This window comes from Rhamphochromis longiceps, linkage group LG18 (genome assembly GCF_057381845.1).
Source record: "Rhamphochromis longiceps isolate RC_006_pf linkage group LG18, R_longiceps_female_GT1.1, whole genome shotgun sequence".
NCBI lineage: Eukaryota > Metazoa > Chordata > Actinopteri > Cichliformes > Cichlidae > Rhamphochromis > Rhamphochromis longiceps.
This window is the reverse complement of record NC_140574.1, coordinates 9,706,714-9,727,093: the sequence shown is the minus strand read 5'-3', so window position 1 is coordinate 9,727,093 and position 20,380 is coordinate 9,706,714. Positions and strand designations below refer to the sequence as shown.

The 20,380-nt window shown below is 40.7% G+C and overlaps 2 protein-coding genes across 3 annotated transcripts; one reads left to right on the top strand and one right to left on the bottom strand.

The window, feature by feature from the left end:
• Nucleotides 1–31: 31 nt before the first annotated feature.
• On the bottom strand, nt 32–18,791 carry LOC146647722 (leukotriene B4 receptor 1-like). Of its 2 annotated transcripts, none has more exons than XM_085388411.1 (5): nt 18,428–18,791; nt 15,661–16,258; nt 14,481–14,681; nt 14,318–14,361; nt 32–2,629 (listed from the first exon to the last, which is right to left on the bottom strand). In XM_085388411.1, exons 2-5 carry the CDS (start codon nt 16,237–16,239, stop codon nt 2,365–2,367), a joined length of 1,089 nt encoding a protein of 362 aa, XP_085244537.1. In that variant the 5' UTR covers nt 16,240–16,258; nt 18,428–18,791; the 3' UTR covers nt 32–2,364. The 2 variants fall into 2 exon arrangements, with proteins under 2 accessions (XP_085244537.1, XP_085244538.1); XM_085388412.1 differs by lacking the exon at nt 18,428–18,791 and adding an exon at nt 18,163–18,256.
• On the top strand, nt 2,638–10,755 carry LOC146647723 (uncharacterized). Its single transcript, XM_085389936.1, has 3 exons — nt 2,638–3,221; nt 3,339–7,899; nt 9,917–10,755. The coding sequence occupies exons 2-3, from the start codon at nt 3,966–3,968 to the stop codon at nt 10,753–10,755; spliced, it is 4,773 nt and encodes a 1,590-aa protein (XP_085246062.1). The 5' UTR covers nt 2,638–3,221; nt 3,339–3,965.
• Nucleotides 18,792–20,380: the final 1,589 nt, after the last annotated feature.

The window sequence follows — 20,380 nt, the reverse complement described above, 5'->3', positions numbered from 1 at the left end:
GACAAAAAAAACAAAGAAATGTGTTAAAACAAATTTAATAATATTCCAACAGCCGTATAAAAATATCGATTTTTTAAATAATTAAAACACAGAAACTTTCTGTACTTTTACATTACAGTAAATCAAAACTTAAAGGAATGTCACTTTACATTTACATAAAATCTTGTGAATTTTTAAAGACTTTTTTTCTTCAATCTCGAAAATATGTACCAGGAGCCTGCTGGAAGTGTTCTCTTTTTCACTTTTGGCTGGGATTTATCTTTAATCTGATGAATTAGATGAATTACAAAAAAACAAACAAACAAACAACCATATGAAAGAGTAATCAATAACTTTGATTCCACTGCAATATACCTTTCCCCCTAAGCACCTGGTGTGCGTTTATTGTCAGCATCTCCCCTGTCCTCTGCCTTACCCTCCCTCCCTCCTCCCCCATTTAATAAACAAATCAATGTAAAATTTGCACATTGAGCACCATCAGGCAAACATCATTATATTAACAGATGGCATAAATCACAGATATTTTAAAATAAGAATAAAATGAAATAACAGAAATACATATGATTCAAATTTTTCAGCGAATTGTCTATTTAAACGTGTAAAATGCATTGAGTGGTGAGTAAGTCTAGTACGCAACATTTAGCAAAAGCCCAAAGTCAGCCTGTGGATCCCACAGAGGCATTTCCCTCTGGACAAGCAAGGCAAGTGCTTGAGCAGGCAAGCTCCATGTTTTAAGTACATAGGTTCATTGAATTGCTTTTAATCATTAGTCTAATTTTTGTAGTGCTGTGTTGTTGCACTTCAAATTGTTGCAGAAAGCTGTTACAGTTTTTTTAAAACCAAAAATAATAAGGCAGCTGATGTATTTATAGTAAATACAATTTTGTTGTTCTATTTTGTTAATTTTAGTTGGCCTATGACATTCAGTATCCTAGTTAATATTATAATGTTCACACATGCTCTCAAGAACCAGACGTTTTGATCTCACCACGGTTTATTGTGTAGGTAGAGAAACACGGGCTGTTAACCCCTAAGACAGACCTCCGGTATAACTCCTCTCCAGCTCCGAACAACAAGAACTCCCTTTCTCTTCCTGCACACACTCACTGACATTTCCTGCTGCGCAACCAAACATGTCTCTTAAAGAAACAACAACAGTGCACACAGGTAGTCAACCTGTCACAGTAGAATAGCCTTTAACAATCATTACAATATTATATCACACTGAATATCAAGTGTAAATCAATCCCAGGCACACTTGCAGCTGAACTTACTACCAATTCAGATTAAAGTCATAGATGGGTTAAACTTTCCAGGCTGGCAATAAGATGATGCAAACAACACTGCTGCAACTGTGCAGCTCTTTGAGGTTTTGTATATTGCTTCTCTGTGTGGCCATTAGGGGGAGATGCTGACTTTGCTAAATATTATTTGAATTATGTTTCTGCAAGTGTGCAAATTGTTTTTTTGATTTTTTGTAATCTACAGTGCTAAAGCTCAATCTAACAACAACAAAAAGTTCTCACATCTAGTTTCACAAGCATATTTATAATGGAACATTAGAAAATGAAATAGGATAATAGTAGGTGTGTGAATGATCACTAAGCAGTATTACTGACAGTAATAGAAGGCCCCAAAAACCTAATTTTGATTAGGCCTGCCTTGAGGAATACTTCACAATGTCTCCTCTGAGCTGAACTTTTTTCTCCTCCCTGCAAGTCATCACTTACACTTGTTTTCTCTCTCATGACCCTCTTAGACTACGTCCTAGGCCCACCTAGGCTACATCACTCTTTGTCAGCTCATTTTATATAGTTATATCATTATAAATCAACCTACTGAGCTTTATTTTGTGAGTCTGCCTTTTGGGTACAGCCATTTACAATTCTTAACCGTTGCATTTAAAACACACACACACACACATCACATGAACACATCCCACACAGTGTCATATAAACCATTCAATCTGTGTCTCTGTGTAAGGCCAAACTTCGCAAACTTCCCCAACCGTCCCATCTTCATTCATTCACCTGACTATAAATGAACACACTAAGCATGAAAACACTCAGCTGAGTCTGCTTTCTATGTTAGGTAGCATTCTCACATACACATAATGTGACACACAAAAAAAAGTATGTACAGTCCTATACACTTTACAGATATTCAGGTGCATGCAGGCAAAAGTAGCCCAGCTGTGCCTGTGCCTCTGACTTTCACTTAAACTCTGTTATCAGATTCTAAATATACTGTGCTGGTGCTTATCGTCTGTAGCCTCAAATGCTCAAGCTACATATTCCGTTTAAAGATTTACACAATTTTAAATGTTCTCATTTATATACAGTCTGTTAAGTGCATTAAGTTAATTCAACATCGATTTTGTTGAGTAGAAGCCAGTGTATGATTTTCAGAATCAACGTTATTCTTTCCCAGATCGTCTGTTGCTGTGAACCGGGTGGTTTTGGGTCCTGTTTCCGATGATGTTCCCTCAAACAGCTTAGCCATAAAGGCAAAGCCATTATTCTTGATATAGGATTTACCGGCAAAGGTGTAGAGGACCGGGTTAGCACAGCTGCTGATGAAGGACAAAGCTGAGGTCACCGCTCGGGTTAAGTCGGCAAAATCCTGCAATCTGCAGGGAAGAAAGTTAAAGTTGGATTTTTCACATTGATGGTGATTGTTTTTGTACAGAGTGACTCAAGGACCCCTTAATCATCACCTGCAGTATCAAGACATATGGAGACCTTCCATAAAAAGATGCTTTCTGAGTCTTTTTATTATTATTCTTTTGGCTTCTCCCTTCAGGGTTCTGCAACCGCATAATCCCCAGGGATAATTAAAGTATTCTCATTCTGAATTTTCTCTGCGGTCTTTTTCTCCTTCCTGGCAGCTCCTTATTGCATATCTGTAATCCAGTTTACCTACTACTCCTCCTCTGCACATGTCCAGAGGAGGAGTCTCAACTAGGGGTGGGTTTCGATAATTGAATTTCCGATTAAAATCAGTGTAAAGCTCCAGTTTTGTTTATTGATCTAAGCCTGAACAGCTACGCGTAGTGTCCAGTAGAGGGCTCTGTTGTTTAGTTAGCGGCAAGCCGCACTTCCAGCTCAGACCGGTTTTGTGGCGCACATTTCCCAGTAGGCAGCTCTCAATGAAGCGTGAAGCAGCGTGATACCGGACTCTAGCGAAACGAACAATTTGCAGCCCTTGGAATGCGGAGCGAGGTACATGTTTTAAGTTGTATTTCTTTGCTTAATTGATATTTTGTTGTATTTTCTGCTTTATTTGAGTTCATATTTGTAATAAGCGTCTAAGAAAATGTATTTTGTGTTTCTGTTTAGTTTTCACGGTGCATTGGCGCACCTGGCGCACTGTTAGATTCTGAATGAATCTCAAAGTAAAAATTACTGCACCCGTCGAGGCTCTCTCTATTTCTTCCTTGGTCCGGGGGACTGTTACAGTGAAAACTCGATCGCTGAGTGAAGGCTACTTGCTAGCTCCCATGCCAGATGAGTGCAGCCCGTGCCACGAGCTGGGTCCGTGTGTCAGCTGTGAGAGATTTCTACACCAGTCAAGATCATCTTTGCTTCGTTGCCTACCTCCCCTTTGAACTCTGATGGTCACTTTACGAAGGTGCAGGTATTATGCCCATTAAGGACTTTGCTGATAACAGGACTCTGCACTCTAATTCAGAATTACTTGCCTTAAATATTTTTGTGGTTACAGCCTTAAAGGTATACTGCATTGCACTGAGTAATTACAATCTTTAAATTGTATGGGTTTATTCTTCTTGAAAGTAACGTATATCAGCGGTATTTACAGTTACATTTTGTCTAATATGTGGGTGCTAATCTGTTTATTTATGTGATGTAAACGTCTGATGTGAGCATTGTTTCCAAAAGTAACACTCACGTAAGTTTAAGTCCAGACGTTATCGCATAGAGCAACATACACATTACAGTAACAAAATGTTGAACGCTGCTGAAGAAGCCGACGACTCAGAGCAACAAGGAGTAAGATCCAGCAATCGTGAAAGGCATTTAACTGAAAAGGGTAAAGAAATGCAGGAATATGAGGCAAAGAAAAATGAGAAGGCATTTAACAAAGCTTATGACACTTGGAAGAAGGCAGCTAAAGAAATCAGAACAAAGCTGAAAACTTTCTGCTCACCTGAAGAGCTAAACAATGCCAGTCATGACATAAGAGACAAGCACGCTGTAGTACAACAGCATTATGAACCCATTCGCCGCAGCCAATCCATGACGCCCGACATTGTTAAGCGAATGGATGCTTGTGCAGTGCTTACAACTGACATTTGTGAAGTTGTTGCTAAACGACAGGAAAATATCGATCAGCTCTTTAACGATCGCCTTGAAAAGGAAAGAGTACGAGTGATGTTAAACAAAAGGGACTATAGTTCTGTGTTTGGTGATACAAAAACTGAAACGTCGTTCCCAGAGGGTTCAGTTGCACGCTCAAAGGCAGATTCTACTGGCAGTCGTGAGGTGGAAGCAGAAGCTGAACTTGCAGCCAAAGTGGAACAAGCAAAGGCCACACAAGAAATATTGGCACAGGAAACCAAGATCAGCCAAATGGAAAATGAGTGGAAAATAAAGGAAGTGGAAACAAAGGCAAAGTTGGAGGAGGAAAAGACTAAACTTCAACAGTTAAAGGCAGACAGCGAAGTGAAAGTAGCAGCTGCACGAGTAAGAGCCCTTAGCGCTCAAAATGACATTGAAAGCCATGATCAAGTGTCCTGCTACAACTTAGAAAATTCCGCAAATCTCCCCAACAGCGCACCACGGCTCTCTTTAAATCCACAAGCACCAACATTTAGACCTCACAATACTACTCCAGAACGTGAAGAACTTAGCTTAGTTCAAGCCCTCGCCAGCTCTCTTACCCTAAACAGGCTTCCTGTACCTGAGCCCACCATCTTTAGTGGCGACCCCCTAAAGTTTATGGATTGGAAGGTATCCTTTATGGCACTAATTGGTGACAAACCTTTACCTGTGTGTGAGAAAATGTTGTATCTAAAGAGCTATCTTGCAGGTGAAGCACGAAAGGCAGTAGAGGGATATTTCTTCCGCAACAGTGAGCAGGCATACGCAGGCATTTGGAGCGTTTTAGAGGAAAGGTATGGCAGCCCATTTGTTATCCAAAGAGCCTTTAGGGCTAAACTCACAAAATGGCCTAAAATAGCTGCCAATGATCCTAAAGCACTGAGGGAGTTGGCAGATTTTCTCCAAAGCTGTGCAGAGGCTATCCCTCAAGTCAAAGGCCTAGAGATCCTTAATGATTGTGAGGAAAATCACAAGCTTCTAAGAAAACTGCCTGAGTGGATAGTGCAGAGATGGAGCCGCATTGTGGTGGAGGAGCTAGACAAAAGCCAAGACTACCCCAACTTCGCTCGCTTTACAAAGTTCATACAAAATGAAGCTAAAGTAGTTTGCAATCCTGTTGCCTCACCATTCCTAATAAACGAAAGGGCATCAGAAGAGCAGCATGTTAAAAGAGCGAAGGCACTCAGTACTACCATCCAACCAAAGTCTCCACCAATCCCAGTATCTACTTCTAGACCTAAACCCCCATGTTTGTTTTGCAAAGAAGAATCGCACGGCATAGCTAAGTGTCCTGCTTTTGCAGCGAAAACTAGTGATGACAAGAAAGTTTTCATTCAAGAAAATCGTCTCTGCTTTGGGTGTTTGAGGAGGGGTCATGTAACCAAAGAATGCAGAGGACGTCACTCCTGTAGTAAGTGTGGTCGGCGTCACCCCACCTGTCTACACACAGAAAGAGTGAATGAACCTAAAGAAAAGAAAACTGAGGATTCTAAATCCCCAGATGAAGGTGCAAACAAGGAAGTGCATAATGTTATGACTCATGTACTAACAAGGAAACTATCTTCCACATCCAGCATAGTACCAGTATTTGTGTCAGTTGCATCTGAGCCTGAGAAAGAAATACTTACATATGCCCTGCTTGACACCCAGAGTGACTCATCCTTTATTTTAGAGGATTTGGCCTCAGAACTAAATGTAGACGCCCAACCAGTGCAGTTAAAGCTTAGCACCATGACTTCCGTCGACACAGTCGTTGCAAGTAAACTTGCCAACAACTTACAGGTGCGTTGGTTTGATTCTGAGACTCGTGTCCGAATAGAACACGTCTACTCTCGTGACTTTATCCCAGTTGACAAGTCTCATATCCCTACCAAGGAAACTGCACTTCAGTGGCCACACCTTGAAGGCTTAGCTAACAAGTTACAGCCATTGCAGAACTGTGAAGTAGGTCTATTGATTGGTTATGACTGCCCATCAGCACTAGCCCCCCTAGAGATCGTCACAGGCAAAATAAACGAACCTTTCGCACAAAGAACCCTACTAGGATGGAGTATTATTGGTTCTGGTAATCCTCACCTAGACAGAGAAGGTAACCAGAGTTATGTGCACAGGATCACAGTCAAAGAAATGCCCATACCATCAGCCACAGAAGTACTCAAAGTCCTAGAGACTGACTTTAATGAGAGAAACTATGAGGATAAGTATGTATCACAGGATGATGTTCGCTTCATACAAATCCTCAGTGATACAATAAAACAAAGATCAGATGGGCACTATGAGATGCCGCTTCCCTTCAAGGGCAATGATCCACCAGCGCTTCCCAACAATAAGAAGTTAGCCACAGTCCGACTGCAACACCTGAAGAAAAGGCTAAAGGCTGATAAACAGTATCATGAACATTACTGTTCCTTTATGAGAGACATTATCAGCAGTGGTGATGCAGAATTAGCACCTCCTTTGTCTGAAGGCAAGACTGCATGGTACATCCCACACCATGGGGTATATCACCCGAAAAAACCAGCCAAGCTAAGAGTTGTCTTTGACTGTTCAGCAAAATTTCTCGGTGTCTCATTAAACGACACTCTTCTCACAGGTCCAGATATGATCAACTCATTGGTGGGGGTACTCTGTCGTTTCAGAAAGGAAAATGTAGCCATAATCTGTGATATCGAGAGAATGTTCCACCAGTTCTCTGTTTGTCCAGACATGCGCAACTATCTGAGATTTCTGTGGTGGCAGGATGGACAATTAGACAAAGAACCCAGAGAATACAGAATGGCTGTACATCTATTCGGTGCCAGTTCATCCCCTGGATGTGCTAATTTCGGCCTGAAATATTTGGCACAACAGTACAGAGCAGACTATCCTAAGGCCTCAGAGTTTGTTGAACAGAACTTTTATGTAGACGATGGTCTAACTAGTGTCCCATCAGTTAAAGAGGCACAAGAACTCATCACCGAAACACAAGCACTTTGTAGACTTGGCGGTCTACATCTGCACAAGTTCAACTCAAACCAAAGTGATGCGCTTTCCCAGCTGGAACCCTCAGACAGAGCAGACACCACAGAACCGCTCGATCTCAAACCTGACACAACAGCTGAAGGCCATGTGCTCGGCATCCAGTGGTCAATCAAAAATGACACTTTCAGTTTCAAAATAAACACTAAGGACCAACCTCCTACTCGCCGGAGCATACTGTCAGTGATCTCATCCCTGTACGACCCACTAGGGTTCGTAGCTCCCTTCACCTTAAGAGGCAAAGGTATCCTACAGGAACTGTGTCGCAGAGGCATTGAATGGGATGACCCCCTTCCTGACAACTTACGCTCACGGTGGGAGGACTGGAAAGATGGGTTGGAAAGACTAAAATCGGTTGCAGTGCCTAGATGTTACCACCCACCAGAACTAACAGACATTGTAAAGGTGGAACTGCACCACTTTTGTGATGCTAGTGATTTAGGATATGGTGCATGCTCCTATATTAGGTACCTCAGCAACGAGAAGGTCCACTGTAGTCTTGTTATGGCTAAGGCAAGAGTCGCACCTACCAAGGTCACAAGTATCCCGCGATTAGAACTCTCAGCCGCAGTCACATCAGCTAGAATGAGCAGCATGCTAAAAGCAGAGCTTCAGATGTGCATTAACCCTTTAAGACCTACCATAGAACCAAGTCCGCCAGAGCTTATATTATATTTTTACATGCTGTGGAGCCATTTTTGGGAGCATTTCAAGTTGCTATACATCAATACAACCATTATAGCCCAGATTTTAATAATATGTATTCATTAAGTGCATAGTAATTACATAAATTGCAAAAAAGTGCAATAAACTACAAAAAAATTGAAAATCGTTTTTGATTTTTTAACATATATTTGTAGTTAGAAATTTAAGAGTCTTATCCCTCAAAACTGTAAATACAAAAAAGTTGCACAAAATAGTTTCCTACCACAGGAAATTTATTTTGAGTGTCTTCATAGTTTTATTTTTGAAATACACCAATTTTTATACACTGCAGGAAAAACGAAAATAAATATTATACTGCAAATTTGCAAAAAAGCAGCATATGCATCAAAATAAACTATTTCCAGCAGTGCAATATGAGTCCTAAGCATCCCAGAAACGACACAGAAAGTCATAAAGTCAAAGATAACTTTTAAAAAGAGCAGTATAGGCCCTGAGGCCCTGATCGCAAAAAAGACTACATTTCCGCGAAAATGACGTCACTTCCGGTTTCGGGCAGGTAATGGCGGAAATGCAAAAGTTCGCGCTGACGTCTATTCCAACGTAGGAAGTGTTTTGAACAGCTGATCAGATCGGTAAAGCATGTTTCTGGAATATTATGCTTTTGTTCCTGCAAGCGCTTTTTATGCAGTTTTTGCAAAGCTTTATGTGGAAGGAAACCGTGACCTAGGACAAGCTGATGGCATCAGATGTAAGTACAACTCCTCCGGTTTCATATGCAAAAAAAATTTTTGCGCTAGCTTACGTGGTTGCAGTGCTACTGGGATTTAAAAATAGTTACGCATAACAGAGCGTTCCCGCTCCGATCGGCTCTAAAGGGTTAATGAAGAGTTCTTTTGGACTGACTCCCAAGTAGTCTTAGCCTATATTAACAATGAGGCACGACGGTTCCACGTCTTCGTTGCCAACCGTGTTCAGTTAATTAGGCAAACTACAGATCCCAGACAGTGGCACTACATTGACACAGCTCAGAATCCTGCAGATTACGCCTCTAGAGGGCTCAGTGCATCAGAAATCATGTCAACATGTTGGTTGTCTGGTCCAAAGTTTCTGTGGGAACATGACATTTCATATGCACCCAGCCCCTCAGCTGTGTTGTTAGTAGGGGATCCAGAAGTCAAAGCAGTCAAAGCTCTCACAACTCAAACAAGTGAACAAGACAATATCCTCAGCCGTTTGTCAAGGTTTTCAAGCTGGTCAATGCTCCTTAAAGTGGTTGCAAGGATAAAAGGATTGAGATCCAGCAAAGCCCGCCCAGTATGGAAACTTTGTAACAGTAGATGAACGGAGAACAGCTGCTGACACAATAATAAAGCTCCTTCAGCAGCAGGCCTTTTCTCAAGAGATGGAAGTGTTGAAGGTGGGAGATAACCTTCCGAGTTCAAGTCCCCTCTTTAGAGTAGATCCAGTGCTAGATCAAGGACTTCTCCGTGTTGGAGGAAGACTGAAGAAGTCAACACTCTGTCAGGGACTTAAGCACCCCATCATCCTCCCAAAAGACCATCACATTACAAAGTTGATCATTGCTCATTTTCATGCACAGATTTGTCATCAAGGTAGAAGCCAAACTCTCATGGAAATCAGATCGAATGGGTTTTGGGTGATTGGTGGGAGCAAGGAAGTTGCAAAACTAATAAGCAAATGTGTTCAATGTCGAAAACTAAGACGTTCACCAGAAGAACAACGCATGTCTGAACTTCCAAAGGAACGAGTTGAAATCTCAGATCCTTTCATGTATTGTGGAATGGACTGTTTCGGACCATTTGTCACAAAACAAGGTCGCAAAGAGCATAAAAGATACGGACTCCTCTTTACATGTCTTTCCTCACGTGCAGTCCACATTGAGATGCTTGAGGATCTTTCTACTGACTCTTTCATCAACGCTCTGAGATGTTTCATCAGCTTAAGAGGAGCTGTTTGTAAGTTGTACAGTGACCAGGGTACAAACTTTATTGGAGCCAAAAATGAGCTAAGAGAGTCTCTTAAACAATGTGACATGGATGCCTTAGAAGCATTCCTTGCCAATAAACAGTGTGAGTTCGTCTTCAATGCCCCATCTGCTAGCCATGCCGGAGGTGTGTGGGAACGACAGATTCGAACCATCCGCAATGTTCTCAATGCCACCATTGCTCAATGCCAAGGCAGGCTGGATGACAGCTCTCTAAGAACTCTATTCTATGAGGCGATGTTTATAGTTAATGGTCGACCACTGAGCGTCGATGGAATCAATGATCCTAAATCTCCTGAACCTCTAACTCCAAATCACCTCATATTGATGAAATCAAAGGTTGCACTGCCTCCACCAGGAAAGTTTGTGAAAGAGGACTTATATGCAAGGAAACGTTGGCGCAGAGTCCAGTATCTCACTGAGCAGTTTTGGAGTAGATGGAAAAGAGAGTACCTTCTGAACATATCTATGAGACAGAAATGGCACCTACCACGTCGAAATCTTAAAGTCAATGACATAGTCATTATCAAAGAAGACATGCTTCCCAGAAATCAGTGGCAACTGGCTCGAGTGGTTGAAGCACCAGAAGAAGATGACGGTTTGGTCCGCAGAGTCAAGCTTCAAGTTGGCGATCGAGGCTTAATAAAGAAGCAGGGAACAGCACACAAACCTCACGTAGTTGAGCGACCTGTTCAAAAGCTTGTAGTTCTATTAGAAAATAACTAATTGATGTTTCAATCAATACTGTCACATCAGGCGTATTTGCGAAAGTTTATTGATGATGTATTTGAAATTGTGTTCGTTCTTGTAGTAATGTCCATATGTTACAGCTGGAAATCATGTAAAGAATGTTGTTTATTATACATGATTTGGTGGGAGTGTAAAGGTCCAGTTTTGTTTATTGATCTAAGCCTGAACAGCTACGCGTAGTGTCCAGTAGAGGGCTCTGTTGTTTAGTTAGCGGCAAGCTGCACTTCCAGCTCAGACCGGTTTTGTGGCGCACATTTCCCAGTAGGCAGCTCTCAATGAAGCGTGAAGCAGCGTGATACCGGACTCTAGCGAAACGAACAATTTGCAGCCCTTGGAATGCGGAGCGAGGTACATGTTTTAAGTTGTATTTCTTTGCTTAATTGATATTTTGTTGTATTTTCTGCTTTATTTGAGTTCATATTTGTAATAAGCGTCTAAGAAAATGTATTTTGTGTTTCTGTTTAGTTTTCACGGTGCATTGGCGCACCTGGCGCACTGTTAGATTCTGAATGAATCTCAAAGTAAAAATTACTGCACCCGTCGAGGCTCTCTCTATTTCTTCCTTGGTCCGGGGGACTGCTACAATCAGAAAATTAAAATTTTAGCTTGAATAAAGTGATATTGATTCATTAAATCCTGAATCAACTTTTAAATATACATGTATTTTGCCAGAAATGCCAGAATCTCAGGTTAAAACTCACAAAACTATTTCAACAACCACCAAACAGCTAAAAAAGCAAGTGAGAGCAGGTAAATGGATTCCACACAAAGATGTAAACACAATGCGCAGAGCCGATGCTTCAGAATCTGTGAGATGTCGGCTTTCTCACCCACTGGGGCTGAAAGCTGAGAGCTCACACCTTCTGAAGCTGCAGGTTTTGTCACTCTCCAAACTAAATTGACTGGCAGCAAAAGAAGATCAAAACTATGCTTCACATTTCATAAACATCGCCATTAATTCGCTCTGACTTTTGCTGTTTTGCTTCCACCACAATAAAATCACAATTCCTGCACAGCTCTCTCTCTCTTGCTCTCTCTCAGTGTACTTCAAGAACAGTTTCCCATTACACACCAGTCTACCATTGTTAACAGCACTGTCGGCCGCTGTTTGTTTTTGTTTTTTAAGTGTCTCTAATAAACCCTCTGAATGCACAGCTTCACTTCAGCAGCATCAGTAATGTTCATATACTGATTTGTGCTTTTCTTCCATTTTTGATCTACTGCATATATACAGTGGGGCAAAAAAGTATTTAGTCAGCCACCGATTGTGCAAGTTCCCCCACTTAAAATGATGACAGAGGTCAGTAATTTGCACCAGAGGTACACTTCAACTGTGAGAGACAGAATGTGAAAAAAAATCCATGAATTCACATGGTAGGATTTGTAAAGAATTTATTCGTAAATTAGGGTGGAAAATAAGTATTTGGTCACCTCAAACAAGGAAAATCTCTGGCTCTCACAGACCTGTAACGTCGTCTGTAAGAAGCTTTTCTGTCCCCCACTCGTTACCTGTATGAATGGCACCTGTTTGAACTCATCATCTGTATAAAAGACACCTGTCCACAGCCTCAAACAGTCAGACTCCAAACTCCGCCATGGCCAAGACCAAAGAGCTTTCGAAGGACACCAGGAAAAGTATTGTAGACCTGCACCAGACTGGGAAGAGTGAATCTACAATAGGCAAGCAGCTTGGTGTGAAAAAATCAACTGTGGGAGCAATCATCAGAAAATGGAAGACATACAAGACCACTGATAATCTCCCTCGATCTGGGGCTCCACGCAAGATCTCATCCCGTGGGGTCAAAATGATCATGAGAACGGTGAGCAAAGATCCCAGAACCACACGGGGGGACCTGGTGAATGACCTGCAGAGAGCTGGGACCAAAGTAACAAAGGTCACCATCAGTGACACACTACAACGGCAGGGAATCAAATCCCGCAGTGCCAGACGTGTACCGCTGCTGAAGCCAGTGCAGGTCCAGGCCCGTCTGAAGTTTGCCAGAGAGCACATGGATGATACAGCAGAGGATTGGGAGAATGTCATGTGGTCAGATGAAACCAAAGTAGAACTTTTTGGTATAAACTCAACTCGTCGTGTTTGGAGGACGAAGAATACTGAGTTGCATCCCAAGAACACCATACCTACTGTGAAGCATGGGGGTGGAAACATCATGCTATGGGGCTGTTTTTCTGCCAAGGGGACAGGACGACTGATCCGTGTTAAGGACAGAATGAATGGGGCCATGTATCGTGAGATTTTGAGCCAAAACCTCCTTCCATCAGTGAGAACTTTGAAGATGAAACGAGGCTGGGTCTTCCAACATGACAATGATCCAAAACACACCGCCCGGGCAACAAAGGAGTGGCTCTGTAAGAAGCATTTGAAAGTCCTGGAGTGGCCTAGCCAGTCTCCAGACCTCAACCCCATAGAAAATCTGTGGCGGGAGTTGAAAGTCCGTGTTGCTCGGCGACAGCCCCAAAACATCACTGCTCTCGAGAAGATCTGCATGGAGGAATGGGCCAAAATACCAGCTACTGTGTGTGCAAACCTGGTAAAGACCTATAGTAAACGTTTGACCTCTGTTATTGCCAACAAAGGTTATGTTACAAAGTATTGAGTTGTATTTTTGTTATTGACCAAATACTTATTTTCCACCCTGATTTACGGATAAATTCTTTACAAATCCTACCATGTGGATTCATGGATTTTTTTTTCACATTCTGTCTCTCACAGTTGAAGTGTACCTCTGGTGCAAATTACTGACCTCTGTCATCATTTTAGGTGGGGGAACTTGCACAATCGGTGGCTGACTAAATACTTTTTTGCCCCACTGTATATATATATTTTAGGTTATCTGCTATAAAAAGCCAGGCCAGGAAACTCTCCTTAATCTTTTTCTGTGTTTTAGTTACTTTGACACAAAGGCATCTTCTGTGTTGCTTACATCTCTGATGAAGTCTCACAAGTGCCAGTATTGATAAATGATCAGAATTATAATATCTCTGACTGTCTGGGTCAAAATTGAATTGAATTGAATCGAATCATGGATCGAATTGAATCGGGACCTTGTGAATTGGAATCGAATCGAGTCTAGAAATCAGTGACGATACGATACTCTGTCTCTTGTTTGTTAGAGCTTCAACCTTTTGGATGGTAAGGTGAACATGGTATTCACAGAGAGATTTCTGGAAGTGGTCCTGAACCCCTGCAGTGATTTTCCACAACAGAATCCTGCCTGCTTTTAGTGCAGTGTCACATGAAGCCCGGATATTGAGATTTCTCCAGATTTTGGAATATTTTGATAATATTATATACTGAAGATGGTGGCACATTCAAACTCTTTACAATTATAGTATATTCAGTTTACTGGATGGTAAAAATTAAATCTAGGTGTGTGTCACTGCATGCACGGAGACAGACTACATATATCAGCTTTGAATTACAGAGTATTGTTATTACTGGACATAATGCATAAAATGACAATATTGTACTTCACTAACTTTAGCACCATGTTTCTGAAAATCTTCAGTTACTCACCGTTTTCTTGTTGCTGAGTCTTTTGGGTACCACGCAGCTGCCACCTTGGGTGGAAAAAAAAACACCAACCCACTCAGTATTCAATCGAATCCTCAGATAATCGATTTACAAACAGATTTGATGTGGTTATTGGGTTATTGGTAGAGAAGATGCCCTTGCACACCTGTATCAGGTTGATGACGTGGTACGGCAACCAGAACAGGCCAAACATTATGACGATAGCCAGGATAAGTTTCTCGCTGCGGATATTTCGTTGAAACCTGGTCTCCCTCAGGCGTTTCAGGATGAGAACGTAGCTGGTTATAATGATTGCATAAGGAATAATGAATCCTGCCACTGTCTGAAAGGCGTACTCAAACCTCACCTGCACATGAGAGGATATAAAGAAAAGCTGTTTCCTTAGATATTAAATGAAAAACAAAGAAATAGAGCCAAAATTATGAAACTGTTTAAACTGATCAACTTCTCTGGGGGGGTTTTGTCAAATGAGAGGACAAAATGAAACATCTGAAGACCTAAAATCAAGTAATGTTGTTATGGTCTTTGATCTGAAAAGGGGCATTCTGCAAAATAAATCATTTTACTTTATGTAGTTTTAGAATATTTTGATTCTAATTTGCCACCTTACTTAAGGAGGACTTTTACTTGTAAAGAAGGAATGTTTTACAGAAGAGCATTACTACATTTATGAAGGATCAATGCAAAATGATTTTCAGACTTTTGTGCAGTGCCACATCAGTATTTACGTTGTGGGCTCAAGGGCTTAAAAAACGTGCAGTCTGGTGTAATTTGAATTATTTTAACTACATTTTGAACACTAGTTAAGCTGCAGCTTCCAAGGCCTTAAACACAGTAACAAACACATCTGCAATATTTCTTTCCTCTCAGTTTCAGATAGTGTGTTCCCGTTAAAATAGGCAAATGTTTTAGCTGTCTAATTGTTCATGAAATCATATCTAATAAAATGTCGAGTATTATAAGAGTATTTTTTGACACGGTAGTTTTTATCAATAGTTACAGTTTAAACAGAGATATACTACATTTCAGGAGAAATAAACAAACAACCAAAATATCCTCCTTTAATCTGAGAATGTAAGGCATTTTTTCCCCAACAACATTTAACCAGTCTTTTAAAGAACCGTTTTTTCTTTTATTAATTAAGTCATGAATGAAGAATTCTGGCCCTTTTGCTCAAAGCGTGATCATGTTCAATACCTCATTCACTATTTCACTGGCTCTCACATGCAGAAGGTTTTTAGAAGGCATTTTGATAATGGAAACAAATATGGTTATGAATCTAATCAGATCAGTGGCAGACAAATAACCAACACAAGTGTACTTACATGTCTACGCAGTGTGTGATTGGGTGCACACACATATGTTGTTTGATTCATATCATCAGTTTCTTCTTTCACATCTCGAAACACCAACGAAGGAATGGAAATGGCCATCACTAGCACCCATGTGCCTAGGATCACCCTCTTCACAACCTTCCTGGTGATCAGGTGATACAGTGTGTGTGGAAAGACCACGGCCAACAGCCTGTTCACGCTCATCAGGGTTATCAGAAAGACTGATGCATACATGTTGGAGTTGCACAGGTAGAACACAATTTTGCACATGGTGTTACCAAAGACCCACGACTGCATGGCCAGGTAGATGATGAAAAAGATGGAGAGAGCCATGAGGAACCCATCAGCACATGCCAAGTTGAGGATGAGGAGGGTGGTGACTGAGCGTTGTCGGCAGCGGGCCAGGATGCTCCAGACAATGAAGAGATTTCCAGGGACACCCAGGAGGAAGACCAAGCTGAAGATGAGGGCACCAATGGCTGTGGAATAGTCATTTTTCACAGCATTTTCCTCATCAGGGTCAGGAGTAGTCTTTGGGCCAGTCAGGAATGAGACACTTATGTTGTTCATGCTAGGTGAACTTTTGAACCTGAAAGAAAAACCCATTGGTTTTCTTTGACTCTCCAATTGAAACATGAATTACTAGTCAAGAAAGAGCTTCAACATACATACTTAACAGACATATTCCCTACATGCACTTATAAAGCTTGGGTTTTCTCTAATCCACATAGAGTCAGAAGTATATGCAGATTCAAATATATATGTACACCTCCACTAATATTTGTTTAAATATCCCTTAGCAAGTTTCACCTCAACCAAGGCTTTTGCTAGCCATTAACAAGCTTCTAGTATAATTGTGGATAGCTATCTGATCATTCTTCTTGGCATAAATAGTAGAGTTAATTTAAATTGGTGGATTTTTTGGTATAGACACAACTTTTAAGCAGAGATCAAAAAAATTCAGTAGCGTTGTGGTCAGAGATTTGGGGAAACCAGTCCCATCACGCTGTGTTTTCTCCACGCTCCAAGTTCCCTGTGTTCCCAGTAGGGCTGCCACGATTAGTCGACTAGTCACGATCACGTCGACTATCAAAATCGCGACGACAAATTTAATAGTCAATGCGTCGTCTTGTAAGATCCTGAAAGACGCAGGAATAATTACAGTTGAACCCCGACTTACGAAATTAATTTGTTCCCGAGGGTCCTTCGCAGGGCTAACACAGAGAGACAGACAACCATTTGCACTCACACCTATGGGCAATGTAGACTAATCAATTAACCTATCCCCACAAACTGCATGTCTTTGGACAGTGGGAGGAAGCGGGAGTACCTGGAGGGAACCCATGCAAACACGGGGAGAACATGCAAACTCCACACAGAAAAAACACAGCCTGATGGTGGAATTGAACTCAGGACCTTCCTGCTATGCAGCAACAGTGCTAACCACCCTTCCACTGTGCTGCCTCAGTAATTAATGCTGCAATCTTAAATATGATCAACCTATCTCTAATAATTGGTACCACAGGCCTTCAAGCTGTCACTAATTAAACCATTACTTAAAAAGCCATCTCTAGCTGTCTTAGGCCTTCCTTTGATCTAAAAATGTTTTGAAAGAGTAGCTGTTGAACAGCTGACAGATCATCTGCAGAGGAATGGTTTCTTTGAAGAGTTTCACTCATCTCTGTGCCTGTTCTGCTAGACCTCAGTGCAGCGTTCGATACTGTAGACCATAATACTTTATTACAGTGATAAGAGCATGCTGTATATATATTAAAGTACTGTGCTGCAGTGGTTTGAATCATATTTATCTAATAGACTCCAAATTGTTCTTGTAAATAAAGAGTTCTCTTCACACACTAAGGTTAATTATGGAGTTCCGCAGGGTTCAGTGCTAGGACCAATTCTGTTTACATTATACACGCGTCCTTTATCCGGTATCATCAGAAAGAATCGCATACAGTTTCACTGCAATGCAGATGACACCTAACTTTCTCTTTCCATGAAGCCAGATGATACACACCAATTAGTTAAACTGCGGGAATGTCTTAAAGATATAAAGACCTGGATGACCTCTAATTTTTTGCTTCTAAATTCAGATAAAACTGAGGTGATGTACTTGGCCCTAAAAATCTTAGATCTAACCAGATTCTTAGAGCTGGATCAGGTGACCCTGAATCCTCCCTTAGTTAGGTTGCAATAGGCGTAGGATGTTGAAGGATTGTCATGATTCATGGGAAGTATTTCTTCTTCAGTCATCTTTTTCTACATCTTTTTGTACAGAAATAACTCAAAAATAAAAACAATTGTTGGCTCACACCTTACTACTGTACTGCAGCCTTTAAATTATTTACATCCAAGGCTCTAGAAAATGATTCAGCATAATCTCATAAACAGCATATTAAAAAGCACCAAACATTGATATTAACAGCAAATACTGCATCGAAGAGCATTATTTCAACAGTCTTTGGTTCATGTTGAAGTTTTTTTCCTTACTTGTGTCACTACAGTCTCTCACTGGAAGTAAAGTACAAGCAGTTGGCTTCTGAGTCAGTTTTGCACACTGTAGTAAAAGCCTTTGTGTATCTGTAAGCATTCCGATAATGTGATGGGTTTTAAAAAACATGTTATTTTGTATCAATAACTGACTTCAGAAAAATTATTTTAAGATTTTTTTAGCTTTGAAATAAATTCACTTGTCAAAAAAATTGGGTGGTCCAAAAAAACAGGTGCTAAGTGTTTTTGTTTATAATCCACTCACCTTTTCACGATGTATTTTCTCTTTGTGATATGTATATCGTTCAAATATCCGCTGCTCACCAGCCCTGACAGTGCTCCTTTGAGCTCAAACTATAACATCTCGCCTCGCGGGTTGTAACATGCTGTGGTTTAAGGGAGCGCTTCAGAGAGGCGTGTCCTTCATTAAAACTCTCCCGCTCCCCTTTTCTGTCGAAACCTTTGTATTATCTCGATGTATGATTGTCCTGGGAATTTTTTTCTGTGCTAAAACAGAGTCTTCACTCTGTTATTATTTATAAAAAAGCATGCGTTCTTTAAGATAACGTGTTCCAGTGTGAGGTACCATAATGCATTTCTCTGTTTCCTGAGACGCTTTTCACCCTGAGTCAATTGTTATTAAAAGCACCCGAGGCGTATAGATAAAATTTAAAAGCTTGCATTTTAGAGAATAGGCACGCATAAGCAAAACATTCTTGTTCATACAAGTCTCTGTCACTGACAGGAATGCAGCTTTCCATGAAACGGGGAAGAGAGAAACTTTGGAGAAGCCCAACCCGCTCACGGACTGAGTGAATGACGCGGTTTTTTTTCCCTTTTCTTTTACTTCCAGGAATTCCAGGTTATGCATGTCTACCTTTAGTGAAGCCATGTTTTTCGTAATCATCTGCTCTAAGCTGTTGAAATGGAGAAACCACATGTGCAAACCACAATCAATCAGATAACCTCAAATACAACCACTAAACAAAATAAACAAACAAACAAAAATACTCGTTTTACTTTTCAAAAAGCTGTTCAATTAACGATTTTTCTACACTGCACTTCATCTGACAACCAAAGGAGCTCAACTGAGGGTGGCTATACGTCAACATCCTGTTACTATATCAGTGTTGTCACATCTCCTGAGCTCTCACCGTCAGTATCAATGTTTCAACCGTCACCACTGTGGTGATTACATCTTTCATGTCACACAGGTCTCAAGCACCGAGTTTATCCTGCTTGTGCCGGCTTTGTGGTCTAGTTAGTGCCACCACTGAAGAAACTAGTTTGATCCTGCCTGTCTTGGCTTAAAACAGTTACATTTCCTGGTCAAATAAAGTTTTAAAAATGTGATTTGTGAGAGTGATTCTATGGATTTTTGACGTTTTTTGGATTTTGAAACATGATTTATTTACATTAGCTCAACCTAAATATCAAAAAATGGGTAAATAACACCAAAATAACCTGGACTGGAAACTGGCATTCCATCATTTTGATACAAATTGTCTAAATGATGGGTAAAAGACTTTTAAGTGTTCAGGAAGACTAGAAAAGTTCCAGTCCTAAAACTCCAAAAGTCCAAGAAAGACCAAACAATTCATTATTTGGAAACATGTCAAAAATATTTGGAGTGTATATCAATTAAAGGAGGGGGCTCTGATTGTAGCCGTGCAAGGTGGTCTTAAAATAACTGAGAATGGATAAAATGTTTTATAGAAATTGAAATGGTAAATATGCTTGATAGTTTATTTTAAGAGAAAAGTGAGGAAATGGTTCAGTTTCCCAGCGTGCCATTCTTCAAGATGAAATTAGTTCATTCATTATATGTATTTGGTGTATTTAGCGGTTCCCTTATTCAGGTTTGTTTGCACCACTGAATAAAATGAAAAATAGGGGAAAAAACCTGTTTGAGTGAATCAATCCAAATTTTGATAATAACTTGAGAATTTCAACAGCAAACGCCTTGTAATTTATTTGTTTTTCTTTATTTCCGTAGTAGAAACAAGCCTCGATAGCCTCTGCCAGAAAAACTTTAGCATCAAACATTCTTGCCTGGTGAGTTTGATGCTCTAGTTTGATATTATTCTACATCAGTTTACAGTGAAAATGTGTTTATGTAAACAAAAATACTCGTTTTACTTTTCAAAAAGCTGTTCAATTAACGATTTTTCTACACTGCACTTCATCTGACAACCAAAGGAGCTCAACTGAGGGTGGC